The sequence below is a fragment of the Elephantulus edwardii genome, unplaced genomic scaffold (genome assembly GCF_000299155.1).
Source record: "Elephantulus edwardii isolate Elephantulus edwardi_28Jun2011 unplaced genomic scaffold, EleEdw1.0 scaffold00067, whole genome shotgun sequence".
NCBI classification, from domain to species: Eukaryota; Metazoa; Chordata; class Mammalia; order Macroscelidea; family Macroscelididae; genus Elephantulus; species Elephantulus edwardii.
Window position 1 is genome coordinate 14,125,831 of NW_006399817.1, and position 16,432 is coordinate 14,142,262.

General features: G+C 34.7%; 1 protein-coding gene across 1 annotated transcript in view; it reads left to right on the forward strand.

Annotated features, from left to right (window-relative positions):
• The window catches only part of PIK3C2G (phosphatidylinositol-4-phosphate 3-kinase, catalytic subunit type 2 gamma), a 576,625-nt gene that overhangs the window by 58,516 nt on the left and 501,677 nt on the right, over positions 1-16,432 (forward strand). Inside the window, exon 7 of the mRNA XM_006888484.1 lies at positions 4,997-5,060. Within this exon, the coding sequence (XP_006888546.1) occupies positions 4,997-5,060 (64 nt within the window). The remainder of the gene's footprint in view (positions 1-4,996; positions 5,061-16,432) is intronic.

Consider the following 16,432-nt stretch of genomic DNA (forward strand, 5'->3'; position numbering starts at 1 on the left):
TAGAGAGAATAGTGCAACAATGAATGAATGGAAACCCAAAATCTCTGTAAATGTTTATGAAAATTAATAAAATAAAATTATAGGAAAAAAAGAAATCTAATGATGTTGCATTTGGAAAAAAATCTGCTTCAGAAAAAATCACTTTAAAGTGATTAAAAAGCAAAGATAACTGATGACTAAGATGATTGATGACTAAGATGAAACTGGACCAAATCAAGATCTTTTCACTTACTTACATGCATGTAAAATCTGAATGATAACAAAGGAAGACAGACAATCTGATGCACCTAAATCTAAGTGTTGGCAAAGAATTGTTAATATACTACGGATTGCCAGAAAAAAAAGACAAACTAAGTCTTAAAAGAAATAGTCAGAATGTTACAAAAAGTCAAGGATGATAAGACTTCATCTCATTTACTTTGGCTCTGTAATCGAAAAGCACTAATTGCAGGAAAAGGACATGTTTGGTAAAGTAGATAGTGAAAATGAAAGAAAATTCATTAGGATGAATCCAACAGGTTTCAAAATATACACAAATATACTGATAATCATGAATATGGTACAAATATGTCTTGTTCTTTTATGTATGAGATCATCATAGCCCCCTACTCAGTATCAGTCAAATACAATGGTCCTTGTTGCTAACTGTGAGTAAAGGCTAATGTGTAATCTAACTGGAATTTTGCAGATTTAAATTCACCCAGAGATACCTTGGAAGAAAAGCTTCATTTTATACTTCTAGAAAATTAATAATTTAAAATCCTATAAAGCTAATTCTACTCTGTCATAAATGAGGTTACTCAATTGACTGAATAGCTGTTAGTTATTGATTATGGCCTGCATTAAACCATTGTATCCTCTCATACATCTTTCTTCCTTTTATATTTCTCCTAATATCCAGCTTCATACCATAAAATCACAGAATGATTAGGACAATAAAGGACACTTTAAACATAATCAGATCCAAATTTTGTGATTAACCACATGAAGATGACTTATTAACAAGGATTATAGTTTTCAGTTCTAAAGAGAGACATCAAACCCAGTAAAATCATTAGAAAATGGTAAGAGCTATGCTGGAGGAGAGAGATCTATTTTGAACAGCTTGGAAAGTGGTTGTTAACTGATGACACACTGATGGACACACTGATGAGGAGATTGTGAGAAGATGGTTGGACCAAAAGAGTTCTAAGAAATCCCTCTGAGAAATCACAATGCCCCACCACTGGTGCAGGTATCCAATATATAAAATCAGGGCTGTATACATCTCTGCTGACAAGAGAAGTGAAGGAAAACTGGTAGGAACAGCCTAGGTCCAGACTTGAACATTTCCATCCCTTTTTCTCCAACCCTATGATGTTGGGCTTCAACTGAGGGACCATTTCTTCTCAGTGCGATTGCTTTCAGGAAAGGATATTAGACAGAAAACTGGTTAACCATTGTTGTTGTTGTGTTGTTGAGTTGAAACGTGAATAATTGTCTCTTTAGCGGTGTTCCCAGACTATAACTCACATGGCAGGAGACTGCCCATCATTATCCCAAAGAAAAGCTGCCTTTGGGTTGGCAGCACAAGTCCTGATTCATTGGGTCACCAGAGCTCTCATGGTTGACCGTTATATAGATATTTAATTCACAGCCACTCCATCAGAACTGATTCCACCCTAATTTCATCTTTTTCTTTACATTTTCTTAAATGTTATCTATAATAGATGTATCTTCAGCCTTGTAAAGATCTTTGTAGGCCTTTGCTATATAGGCATACAATTTATCTCTGCTTTATTTTCTTATTTTTGTATGTCATTAAAATTTCTATTAGTTGAGAACAGAAAAACTTGATTTCTGCCTCCGTCTGACTTCCCTGCATCTTAAAAATTGAGCTCTGGTGGCCTAGTGGCAAGAAGCTGCACTGCAATCCCAAAGGCATGCGGTTCAAATCCACCAGATGCTCTGCTGGAGAAGGAGGAGCAATCTCCTCCTGTACCAGTCAGATCTGATTTGACGGCACACACACACACACACACACACAAATTAATAAAATACATTTTTTTAAAAAAATAAATTGAGCATATCACATAGCTTCCCTAACTTCTGTTAGTTTGTCTATAAAATAGATACAATAATTGATAGCAAATCACTGAAGCAGGTATATGCTTGCCTTTTGTTTTAGGATTAGGGTTTATATAAAAATATTCCCAGACTTTTATTTAAAAATATTTCCAGTTCCTCACTCTGCGTTTGTTTGTTATTCTCTCTCTCACCCTTTTTATCTGTTTGTTGTCTATTTGGAATCAACCCATAGCTGACACTCTATTGGGTGTCTGAGGTTATTAAATGCACAGTAAAAGATTGCCCATCTTTCTCCTGCAGAGTTGCTTGTTGGTTTGAACTGCCAGACAGGAGTCGATCTTGTGTTAGCAGGACAACTTCTTAAGGACTAGCCTTGAATCAGCTCCACGTCATACCAACCCTGTGTGCAACAGAAGGAAGCCCTGCCTGATTCTGTGCCTATTCACAATAGCTGTTGTGCTTAAGCCCATCGTTGTAGTCATTGTGTCAATCTATCTTATCTGGGAGTCTTGCTCTTTTATTCTGAATTTGTGTGTGTGTGTGTGTGTGTGTGTGTGTGTGTGTGTGTGTGTGTGTTTCTGGAAACGGGAATCCCAGAACATTTAATTGTGCTCATGGGAAACCTATACTTAGACCAAGATTCTGTTGTCCTAACAGAGAAAGGAAACACTACTTAGTTTAAAATTGAGAAAGGAGTTAATGAGGGCTGTATCCTCTCTCTATACCTATTCTAACTATATGCTGAATAATTATTCAAGAAACTGTAATCTGTGAAGAAAAATGTGACATCAACTCATCAATAGCCTGAATTTAGCAGATGACACAACCTTACTTGTTGAAAGTGAGGAGGACTTGAAGTGCTTGCTGGAGAAGACCAAAGAATACACCTTTCAATATGGATTGCATCTCAATGTTGAGAAAACAGAAATTCTTACCACTTGATCAATAGGCAACATCATGATAGATGGAGAAATGATTGTAGCTGTAAACAATTTCATCTTACCTGGATCCACAATCAACACTCTTGATACCAGCAGTCAGAGTATCAGGAGATATATTGCTCTGGGAAAATTTGCAGATAGTGACCTCTCCAGATTATTGAGAACAATGGTTTCAGTTTGAGAACTAAGGTGCATCTAATTCAGGCTATAGTTTTTCTGATCACTTGCTATGCACAATGAATAAGAATGACAGAAAAAAAAGAATTGGTGCCTTGAGCTGTCATGTTGGAGAAGAGTATTGACCATCCACTGCCTAAAGAATAAACAAATATGTCGTGGAGAAAAAGCACTCAGAGTCCTCCTTGGAGACAATGATGACATAGCTTTACCTCACATATTTTGAGCATGTTGCCAGGAGAGGGTATTTCTTGGAGAAGGACATCATACTTGGGAAAGTTGAGGTTCAGCAAAAGAGAGGAAGATCTTCAACCAGGTGTGTTGACACAGTGACTATAATAATGGGCTTGATTGTATCAGGACGTGTGAAGATGGCACAGGATAAGACAAGGTTCAGATCTGTTGTTCATTTAGTCACTATGGCTCATACTTGAGATGATGGCACCTAACAACAACATTAACAAGAACATATTTTTCCCCCCAAGCATTATGTCTTTATCCAGGGACTGGCCACTTCAGATAGCACAACTAGAGTATGTAAACATGAAGTGTCATCATTATTGCTTCTAAGGAACACTCTAGTGTCACTCTTTCAACAGCAGACTTACATGTTCTTTTACAAGTACGTCATATACAACATTATTTACCAATATCACATTTCAAAGGCTTCAGTTCTTTGATCTTCCATATTTATTACTAACAGGAATAGAAGCAGTGAGTAGTTATAAAGAAAAAGAATTTATTTTTTTTTTCAGGTTTCTGGAGACTGAAAATCCAAATTATAGTCTTGGCTAAGTGGATTCCAACTATGAACCTTTTCTCCTAGATACCGGTGACTGTCAGCGGTCATTGGTAATACATTGCTGTAAACAATCCTCTGTGCCAACTGCCTTTCCCAGTGTGTGTTCCTTCTTTATGTCTGGTCTACTTACTTTCACAATTCAGAAATTGTTAGATTTGAATTCACTCTTCTTAGTATGATGTACTTAAAATTTAAAAAAAAACATTGTTTCTAAGTAAGATTACACCATTGGTATAAGAGTTGGGATTTCAATGCATACTTGTAGGTGACACAATTCAATACATAAAACTCTTTGCTCAGTTTTTCTATGCATTTTGCCTTTGAATTAAAGGATGGACTTCAACTGAAGTCATGATATAATAAAAAATGAAATGGCAGCTACAAATAAATATATTGATTTTTTTTAAAAAGCTGCATTGTAATATATGACTCATTATTCTACTTAATTTAGATGTTTTTCAGTGCTAGTAAGATAGGATGTTTATAATGGTTTAGAACAATGACACTCAGAACAATCTCTACTTGAATCACATTTGTTCCAGTGAAACATACTTAAAACTGAAGCAAAGCATGAAGATTTAAAAAGGAAAAGTTCAGAGATTTAATGCCAAAGACAATATCATATGTATATTAAATTAATTCTGAATAAAAACTTCAATAAGATTGTACATATTTAACATTTCTTATGGTTAATTTGTGCCATTATTTGCTTATGAAACTTTTTCAACTTGTATTTTTAATTAAGAAGAGGTTTAATTATCAGTCTGTAAGAAGTCTGACTGATATAGCATAGATTATTTGTCACTGTACAGTTTTCAGTTATATATATACAGTTACAGTATATTTATGGCTTATAAAGTTATTAATATTTTATAATTTTTAAAGGAATATCAACATTACTTTTATTATATAATTTCTACCCTAGAATCATAGACCAGACTGAACTCATGAGAAGGTAATAAAAATAACTAAGTTTCCTCCTGTAATTTTAATTTTTTTTCTTTTCTAGGCAATGCCTCTCAACAGTAATAAAAAAATATGACCTCCACCTACAATGCCTATTGAAAACTCAGGTATTAACTTTTGCCACTTTATTTATCAATTCAAGCAATATTTCTTAAGCATTTTTATTGTTGGAAAACTTAGAACATTTAATAAGTAAAGCAGAGAGCCTGCCAAAGAGGAGTTTCCATTCTATTAAGGCAAGACAGACGAAAGGAACAATGTATGCAATAAACACAGCAAAAGGCCTCTTTGTATTAAGGAGATACAGGCTGAAAATCTAGAACTTGCCATCTAGAGAGCAGTATGATGGAGGTAGCATATAACTTCTAAGCAGGAAACATGAAAATAAGGTAAGGGACAGGACAAAGACTGGTATGGTTAGGAAACCACATGTAATTTGGAACAGCTTCAATTGGGATTCAAGGTGAAAGCTTCTAAAGAGATCAAGTGAAAGAAAAGATAATAAATATTAGTGTTTGGAATATGTGAAGGGAAGATAGATCTGAAATTATGTATTTCAATTAACAATCTAGAATAGAGCATATATTGTGGATTGAATAGAAGGCAAGAACCAAAACAAAGCAAAACATGTATAAGTGAAATTCCAATTTTTTTTGTGAATTTTTACTCAAATAGCAATTTTTAAAAAAGAACACCTCAACAATTAAAAAAAAAAAAAAAAGAAAAAGAAAGGAGCAGACAAAGACCAGGTTATAGAAGATATTATTGATGTTTGTAGAACGTTTTAATGTTTTTCTTATCACTATTATATATTATTATATATGACCTTAGTATTAGGTTATGACTTGAAATCATTATACAGGTCAGTAGAATGGCTTATTGGTGTTCCCACTAACCCAGATGATCCCAGGAGCGTCCCACTAGCTCTGAAGTGAAAATAAGTATAAAATGAAAGAATATATTTATATGTGAAGTTATGTTGGTTATTAAATTGTATTATTATTTGGTTATTAAAGCATGTTTTTGGCGAAACTGTGGGAACTCTGCTGACTAGCTTAGTGAGTAGTGGAAGGTGCTGATAACCAAAAGGTTGTGAGTCTCTGGCAGTTCAAATCTAGCCCCCTGCTCTGAGATAGAGAGATAAGGTGTCTTCTTATGTAGAGATTTACAGTCTCAGAAACCCAAGGTATGATCACTATGAGTTGGAATCAACTCAACAGTACCAAATTGGAAGCCTTCAAGGGTGTATTTTTTTAGTGACAACCAAGTAAGGGGTAATGATGACTATTTCCAACACCTTTTTGCTTACTCAGGGAAACATTTGTAAAAATATTGAAGAAAACACAAGAAAATAATAGCTTTATTACAAACCTCTTGAGATTTATGTACTTAATGGGCATCTAAGCTGTGATCTCCATTAAGTAAATTATTTCTAATAATATGTTCTTTCAAGGAAGTGTTAGCTGTCTGGAAAACAAGCAACATGTTATAGCAATTTGTATCCACCAGAGGATATTTTAAGATTCATTAATAGACATCTAAGAAAGATACATGTACAAATATGCACATTTCAAGGAACCATTTCTAACATTAAAGACTTATAAAGGTATAATAAATTCTATTTCTTAATTTTACCAATTTCACATATGAATTTCATGTAAATATGCGAAGACATGGAGATGACAAATTCCTTAGCTAAATGTAATCCTTTCACTTTCACTTTACCTTTCTTTCCTAGAATCTATCCTGAATCTAGAAGTCTAAAATGTGAAATAGGAAAAGAATTACCAATTAGGTTGATTGCAGTCTCATAAAAATGTCATAATTAATAACTTTCTCAGCTTGATTCTTTACCCTTGTGAAATTAATTCTTTCTAGTATAGAATTTGTAATTTACCAGTATTAAGAGAACATTAAGACTTCATTATAACATCATTTATATCTCTTGACTGTAAGTGTATATGCCTTTGAGGTTATGATAACTTACTTATGATGAATTTTAGTTATCTAAATGTCTTAGTACTCTGCCTGTGTCATAAACACCTTTCCTTCTCATACACAAAAAAAGATGTTGAGAATCTGTGATGACTTTAAATTTCCACATACAGAAGCTTGATCATATTACACACAAATGAAATCTCCAGTTTATCTTTTTTGAAAGAATCTATTGACTATTACAAATTTTTTTCCAGTATGACTTCAAAGTTGGTAAAACACCAAATAAATGCCATCTTTCATTATTACTTGGAAATGCTGATCATCTCTCAGATCTAAATTATTTGACAAACAAGTCACAATGTGTGTAATATTCCAAATGAACTTTATCCTCAACAAAGCTTTTTAGCAAACATCTGAGAACTGAGCACAGTCTGTGACATTATCAGTTCTAAATTTCACACTCTTTATTTATTTGCCAATGTCATTGTTTTACAAAAGTGTTAGTATGAATTTGAAGATTACTATTTAAAAATTATATCTCCAAACACTAAAGTATTATGAATAACAAGTGTGTAAGCTCAATAAATATCACATGGTAATACTGAAATAACATGTGTATTTTAAATTAAATTATTCTCCTTCATGAACATAACTTTAGATTTTAACTTATACCACATTGACAACTGGCAATTTCTGATAACAAGGTTTTAGACAATTTACATATAGCCTCACCATGAATTTTTTTCTCTGTTCCACTGCTCCCCTGAACTGTAAGAATACATAATACACTCAGCATAAAAAAAATACTTTACCTAATTTATTACCTCCCTTAATGGGATGGATTGATTCAGTGGCTGGAATACTGTGGATAGGTGTGTCAGAGACAAAGGGGTTGGCACAGGATAGAGCAGGGTTCAGAACTGTTGTACATAGCTGTTGTACATCAGTTGCAAGCAACTCAGTGACACTTAACAACAGCAACAACAACAACAAAGTAGGAAAGAAAGAATTAAGGAAATAATTATCCCCCAAGCTATTTCTTACTTCATGAAAATTAATGACCAACTTACTCAATGGAGGAACCAAGAAGATACAAGTCAGAGCCATTCTCAGAAATTACTTATAAATAAGTCGGAATATAAATAGTACATCCACATAAATAGTACAGAAAGTGTGGCATAAATTGAGTAAAACTGTCAAATCAGCTCTCAACATAGGTATTTTTACAAACATCTGATTCAAAATAGCGTCTTTTAAGAAGCTTCTAAAATTTCCCCAAAAAGTCACTATTACAATGCTAATAAGGACATTTAGAGAACATTTACCACTGCTACTAATCACTATCTTTCACCAAAATATAGTAATGTGAACTCATTGTGCACTATAATCAGATGGATCTGAATTAAGAAAGAATAAAATGCCACAAAATTGTGTGTGCTCCAAATTTTGTTTTGCTTTATTTATCCTTCTTGATAAGAGTTAAGAATCTCTAAGTCCTTGTATCTTAGATTGCTAGTATTGTCATAGTAAAAATACACCAAGTAGATGGCTTGAACAGATACTTATTTTCTTAACATTTTGGAGCCTAGAAAACTGAATTCAGGGAGCCTGGTTTGGGAGAAAATCTCCTGATTGTGTGTTAGGTGGTGGGTGCTAATTTAGAAATCATCAATTTTAATCTGCCAGTACTCCTAGGTAGAAATATGACTAGTGTCTTTTCCATGAAATTTACAGCCTTGAAAGCCAAATAGAAGACAGGAGCGTATCAGAATGAATGTGACAGCTTGGACAGCCTGTAGAGGAAGCTCTCTGTCCAGTCTAAGGGATACCCCTGGTCACTTTTTCTTTAGCATTCTTTCAGATGTTCTTTGGAGAGCTTTATGTGACATCAGTACCTCCCCATTTATGCTGGTTTACTGCAGTGCCTAATCTGCTCTTTTGGTTGTTGTTATATAATATCCAATCAGAACCAACTCATAGAGTTGTCCCTCCAGCAGGTTTTCAGAAGCTCTTAATTTCATGAGAGGAGATTGCCCATCTTTCTCCTGCAAAGCAGCTTGTGAATTTGAACTCTGCCTTTGGGTTGACAGTGTAATTCCTTAGTTCTAAGCTACAAGAGCTGTTGCTGCTCCTCCTCTTCCTTCTCCTCTTCCTGTGCCTCCTCCTCCTCCTTCTTCTTCTTTTAGATCTCAAAATGGTTAGATTTAAGGTACCCCTTACACTGTTTTAGGCTGATAGCCTGAGAAAGAAGAAAACTCTATTTCCAAATGAGATTTCATCCATAGGTTGGGATTTCCATTATATATTTCTGGGGATACAATTCAATTAATAAAACCTTTTATCATCTGTTCTATGATTTAGAGTTAAGCCAAATGGGTAATCAAAAGAATATAGTATCTCTGGTGGCTCTAGTGGTAATCCATAGGCACGCAGTACAAATCCACAGTTACGCTGTGGGAAAATGATGGATAATCTCCTCCCATGTGATTCACTGCCTATAAAAACTAGTTGGAGTGCAGCTCTGAATCGGTTCTGTATCCATGGTACACAACAACAGCATTACATGGACTTACAAAAGTAAATGAGCGAATCTGAATAATATTTTCCCCACACTGATCTTTCCTCAAGACCCAAATAAATCTCTCATCATCCAGGCAGAACCCCACATTTAATTAGAAAGAAAGGGGAGGACAGAAATACATAAGATATATTTAACTTCTTGAGAACTAAAGTTTGTTGAAAAAAATCCATTGGTCAATTTCCAGAAATTTTTATATGTCACATAATTTTTGGTGGGGTGTATAAAACAGAAACCAGAATTGAGGACTAAAGGGGAAGAGACATTAAATGTCAAATCTTTACCATCATGCAGGCTTTTTATTAAGCCTTCCCAATGTTCAACTTTTTCTACACTAGAGTTGGTGGTGTTGTCAGGTGCCATCAAGTCAACTCTTACTCACAGCTATCCTAGAACAACAGATCTAAACCTTGCCCTGTCCTGTACCAGCAGTCTATTGAGTGCACCAGAGTCTACTGTTGGAGTCACTCTGTCAACATCTTGTTAAAGGTCTTCCTCTCTTTTTTGGACTCTCCAGTTTTCCCAGCATGATGTATTTTTCCAAAAACTTGGAAACATAGTCCCTCTTGAAAACTTGCCTAAGGCATGTGAGATGAAGTGTCATCTTCCTTCCCTCTAAGGAGCACCCAGTTGAACTTCCTCCACGACAAACTTGTTCTTTTTGACAGTCCATTAAACAGTCCTTATTCTTTGCTGACACCATAATTCAAAGATATTTATTCTGCTTCTGTCATCGTTACTCATTCTCCAACTTTCAGATGCATATTGTTGAGTACTGCAGAATAAGAACCGACCCTTAGCTGTCCCTCTGACAGGTTTTCAGAGGCAGTTAATGACACAGGAGGAGCTGGTGACCTCAGACCATGTGCCTTCAGGATTGCAGTGCAGTTTCTTGTCTCTTGGCCACCAGAGCTCCCTTCAGATGCATAGGAAGTAATTAAAAGGACATTATTTAGGTCAGACACACCATGGTCTTTAAACTTACATCTTTGCTCTTTTTTACTTTAGAAAGGTCTTTGACAGCAGATTTTCTTCAACGTATCTTTAGATTTGTTGACTATTGTTACCACAGGATTGACTGTAAATGCAAGTAAAACTAAATTATTGAAAATTTCAATCTTTTCTCTATTATGATGTTGCCTATTGACCCAATGGTGAGGATTTTTGTTTTCTTGATGCTTAAATCCACACTGGAAGTTATACTATCAGATCATCTATAGCAAGTGTTTCAAGTCCTCTTTACTTTCAGCAAGCAAGATTGTGTCGTCTGCATAATGCAAATTATTAATGTCTTCCTCTAACCTTAGTGCCATATTTTTCATATACAAATGCAATGATTTTTTTTAGAAAATAATGTATACAGTACCTAAAGATATTCAAGGAAAGGAAATTTTAAAATGTTAATTTTTGTTGCTAACATTGTTACAATTTTATCATTCCTACTAAAATAGAGGATTATATGAGATACAGAAAAAAAGGAAAAAAAGGCACATTGCTGCTTCACTGTCACAAAATATTTAAGAAGAGATAAGAAAAAAAAACCCAGAATAAAATAATTTGAAAAAAAGATAAGTGAAGAGGTAGTAAGGATCAATTGAAAGAAGTCAAGGAAGTAAAGAGGATGAAATTATTTCACAAGGAAAGTAAACTACAGTTGCAGAATTGAAACTTTCCATCAAAGAGAAAGGTGGTAACTGAAGCTAGTAAAAGTTAAATTTATGTTATATAGAATTCTCCAAGACTTTAAGAAGACTAAAAAGTAAATGTAGATTCTAGATGGGGAAAATCACCAGCCAGTGTAATTGATGAGCCTGGTGGAATTAAAATCATTGGAGGATTTTATTGAAAGGAAAAATATGCTTTGACCTTTTATTTTGATTATGTATAGTGAATTGCACAATACTTGAAGAGTATTGGAAATATAAATTAATTTATGAATAATAGAGAAGAAGCAGTTATTTAATAAATTAATAAAAGAAATATAACTCATTGTATAGGCTCTGCTTGTATGCCTTTTTGTATTCTCTTCTATATATCTCCCTTTCTTCTATGTAAGAGGCTATCTTTTAGTAAGAAGTGTTTTCTAACTTTTGTCATTTTATTACAAAATTTTACATCCTTTAGCAATATTTTTTTAGGTTTTCTTTTCTTTTCAAGCCTATTTAAAAGAACCAAACTACATGCAGTTTTGACCCCTATACCTTTCATTCAATAGTTCATGAGATTCATCCACCACAATGTGATTTACTGATTTTCATTGACATACTACCCCTTTCTGGGTGAATGTTGTGTGTACTGTTGAGTCAGAACCAAGCCATAGTTGACCCTCAGGTGGGTTTTCAGAGGTAGTTAATCGCATAGGAGGAAAGTGCCCATTTTTCTCCTGCAAAGCAGCTGGTGGATTCAATGAACCTTCAGGATTCCAGTGCAACTTCTTACCACTAGACTACCTAGATATTTTGTTTATCCCCTTTGTTGAAATATATTTATGCTACATTAAAGGTTTATACAGGGTATATATTGTTGTTATGTGCTGCAACGTAGACTGCAATTCATAGTGATCCAGTGAACAACAGATCAAAACCTTGCCCACCCCTACAGCATCCTCACAATCTCTCATGATCTCGAGCCCAAAGAAGCTCTAGTTCATTGTCAATTGTGTGTAGTACTGCTAACTAAAAGCTTGGATGTCTCTAGAACTTTGAATCCACCAGTGGCTTCTGGGTGAAAGATGAGCAGTTTCTTCCTCTTAAGTTCTACAGCCTCAGTGTGGAGGTTACTATGAGTCGAAATAAATTCTATGGCCATTATTTTGTTTTGTGGTTTTGGTTTTTGTTTTGGGTTTGTTTTTTTTTTTTTAGATAGACTTATAAAGTAATACCAAAGTCTTTTCAGATAAAATTTCCACTACTCCCTTTTCCCACCAATATGCAGAAAAGTTAATTTAAAGCCTTACATTTCTGTCAGTGTGATGTATATGTAATGATATCTTACATTAGTTATAATTTGGACTCCCCAGGTCCTTTTTTTCTGGACTGTTAAATTGTCTTCTATTGTAACTTACATTTTCAAACCTTTGCACTATTTTAATATTTATTTTGATCTATTGGTTTTCAAACTGATTTATGAGATATATAGTTACTCATTCATTATTTTCTTATGTGTATCTAAACATATTTTGAAAGTTAATATATTTTCCTTTAATTATGGTGTCTCTTCTTTTTTAAAAACACCAATTTTCTGGAAGCATGTTTTTGTTTTCAGGTTACATTGAGTAGGATCTGTTTCATTGTGATTCTATATACAACTGAATAAAACACTACCCAGCCCCACACATTAGTCACTACCCATCCCTGCACCTTAGTCACAATTGTTATATTTGAGTCTATTGTTGCAGTCATTGATTCTCCATTAGTCCCTCCTGATAACATGTCTGAAGTATGTGTGATGAAGTTTTACTATTCTTGCTTCTAAGGAGCATGCTGTTAGTACTTCTTACAAGACATACACATTTATCTTTCTGGTCGTTCATGGTATATTCAATATTCTTCACCATTATGAAGAGTCAAAGACATTACTTGAATTTTCCTTGTTCATTTTCAAACTTCCATAGGTAACTGAAAGAAAATACCTTGAGAAGGCTCACATTATTCCTCACAGTGACTTCTTTGCATTTTAATATATTTGATTGCTTGGCTACTTCTTTAGTAGACAAATGGCACAAATTCCAAGATCTTGCAAATAGACATTGGAATTCAAAGCCTGCCTTCAATGATTCAGCATAAGAAACACAATCGCTAGCTGCTCCACAGGAGAAAGATCCTTTGTCTTCAGAAGGTTGTATAGCATTAAAAATCTGGGCTGTTTTGTAAAGTTGCTGTCACAGTTGACTCACTAGCAACAGATTTATGGCAAAAATACTTTTCTATCACCTTTTCGGTTATTTATAAAATAGTAAAAAAAGAAAAAATTAAATGCAATCAATGTAATACATCATTTTAACAAAACAAAGAACAAGAATCACATGATCCTATCAATTGATGCAGAAAAAGCCTTTGACAAAATCCAACACCCTTCCTTAATTAAAAGACTCAGCAAAATAGGAATAGAAGATAATTTCCTCAACATAGTGAAAATTACATACATAAAACCAAGAGCTAAAAATCATTCTCAATGGAGAAAGACGAAAAACATAACCTTTGTGAACAGTGACCAGACTTCCACCACTCCTCTTCAATATCATGTTGGATGTACTTACTAGGACAATACAATAAAAGGAAATAAGTGAGATCTAGATTGGTGAGGAAGTAGTAAAATTGTCACTATATGCAGATGATACTATAGTGTACACAGAAAACACCAAGGACTCAACAAATAAAAACCTGTTAGACCCAGTAGACAAGTTTAGTAGAGTGGTTTGTATAGTGGTTTGATCAGTGGTTGGATCACATGCAGTGGTTTGATCCATGTGTATAGCCTGAGTTTATGTTTCTTATAAAAGGTATTTGCAATTAATAAATCATTGCATGTGAAGAACTCTATAATTCTATCTTCAGGCTCATTTCTCTCACCGAGCCCATATTTTCTAGCTACTGATCCTTCTTCCCTGTTCCCAACTTTTGCATTCCAATCGACCATTATTATCAATGCATCTTGATTGCATGTTTGATCAATTTCTGACTGCAAAAGTTGGTAGAAATCTTCTATTACCTTCTCTTTTGTTCTAGTTGTTTGCTAATATATTTGAATGATAGTGGTATTCACTGGACTTCCTTGTATACGTATAGATATTATCCTGTCACTCACCACGTTGTATTTCAGGATGGATCTAGAAATGACTTTTTAAATTATGAAACCAACCCCGTTTTTCCTTACCTTTTCATCCCCGGCATAGTAAATCATATGATCATCTGATTAAAAATGTCCCATGCCAAGCCATCTCATTTCGCCAATACCTGGTATGTCAATATTTATGCATTCCATTTCTTTCTCAACAATGTCCAATTTTCCTACATTCATGCTTCTCACATTCCATGTTACAATCACTAGTGTCTGCTTAGAGCTGTTCATTCTTTTCTGTATTTCCGTTTCTAAGATCTCAATCTCAATTACCATGTCTGTTAGTCCAAGTGATAGTCTAAGTGTGCTCTATTGTACAATAAGAGACAAATAAATGGGAAAATGTTCTCTGTTCATAGATAGGAGGACTCAGTACATTGAAAATGATAATCCTACCAAAAGAAAACTACAAGTTTAATGTAATCCTTATACAGGTACCAAATTCATTTTTCAAAGAAATAGAAAAGGCTATTATCAAGTTTATTTGGAAAGGAAAAATTTTCCTGAATAAGCAAAGCACTTCTGAAAAACAAGAGTAAAGTGAGAGGAATAGCACTCCCTGATCTTTAAATGTACTGCACAGCTGCAATAACCAAACCAACATGGTAATGGTACAATGGCAGACACATAGATCAATGAACAGAATTGAGAACCCAGAAATTAAGCCATCTACCTATGGTCAGCTGGCATTTGGCAAGGAAACAAAGCTTATGAAATGGAGAAACAACTTCTTCAACAAATGGTTCTGGCAAAACCATACCTCTACTTGCAGAAAACTGTAGTAGATCCACATCTCACACCATACACAAAATTCAATTCAGGGTTGATCAAAGACCTACAGATAAATCCCAAAACCATAAAGTGTAGAATAGACAAAATAAGACCAAACCTAGAAAAGTCAGTCTGTGATATAAGTGTTGTTTTTGTTGTTGTATACTGTGGAGTTAAAACAAACCCATAGCTGACCTTTTGATGGGTCTTTAAAGGCAGTTTATTGGATGGGAAAAGATTGTCCATCTTTCTAACATGAAGCAGCTGGTGGATTTAAACCACCTGCCTTAAGAATTACAGCACAGCCTCTTGCCAGTAGGCCACCAGAACTCTCAATAAATAAGTCTGGCAAATATAGCCAGAAATGCACAACTAGGAGAAGATAACATTGATGAAAGAGACCTTCTAAATACAAAGCCCCTAGAGAGCTCTGGTGGCCTAGTGGCAAGAAGCTTCACTGCAATCCCAGAGGTACACAGTTCGAATCCACCAGATGCTCTTGCTGAAGCAGGAGGGGAAATCTCCTCCTGTACCAGTCAGATCTGATTTGATGGTACACATGCACACACACACACAAAGACTAAGTCACTCTGTACATTAAAAAGCTTTTCCCAATAGGATAAAAGAAAACAAAAGATATATTTGATAATACCATCTCAGACAAGGGTCTCATAACAGAAGTTTACAGAACACTACAGGACTTCCACAAGGAAATGGCGAATGATCCAGTTATAAAATGGACACAAGACAAAAAGAGAGTTTTCACAGAAGGAGACATTTTGATGGCCAAAAGACACATGAAGAAATGTTCAAAATCACTAGCAACAAGAAAGATGCAAATCAAAACCACAATGAGATATCATCTCACCTCAGTAACAGTGACAAAGTTCAGGAGGACAACAAGTCCTCCTAATGATGTTGGAAAGGATGTGGAGAGATTGAAACTCTCATACACTGTTGGTGGGATTTTAAAATGGTATAACCGCTCTGGAAGGCAGTTTGGCATTTCCTCAAAAAGCTGAACATAAGAATTCCATATGACTCAGCTATTCCACTACTTGGAATATACCCTGAAAATATGAAAACTGAGGCACAAACTGAGATTTGTACACCAATGTTCATAGCAGCATTACTAACCATCACAAGAACATGGAAACAGCCCAACTGTCCAATCACAAATGAATAGATTGAGAAATTGTGGTATATTCACACAATGGAATACTCTAGCACGCAGGAGCAATGGTTTTGTAAATTATTACCTAACTTGGGAGGGACTGGAGAGCATTATGTTGCATGAACTATGTCCCATAAGGTAAATATTGTATAAAACCATTTTTGTAGAATGAGTATAAG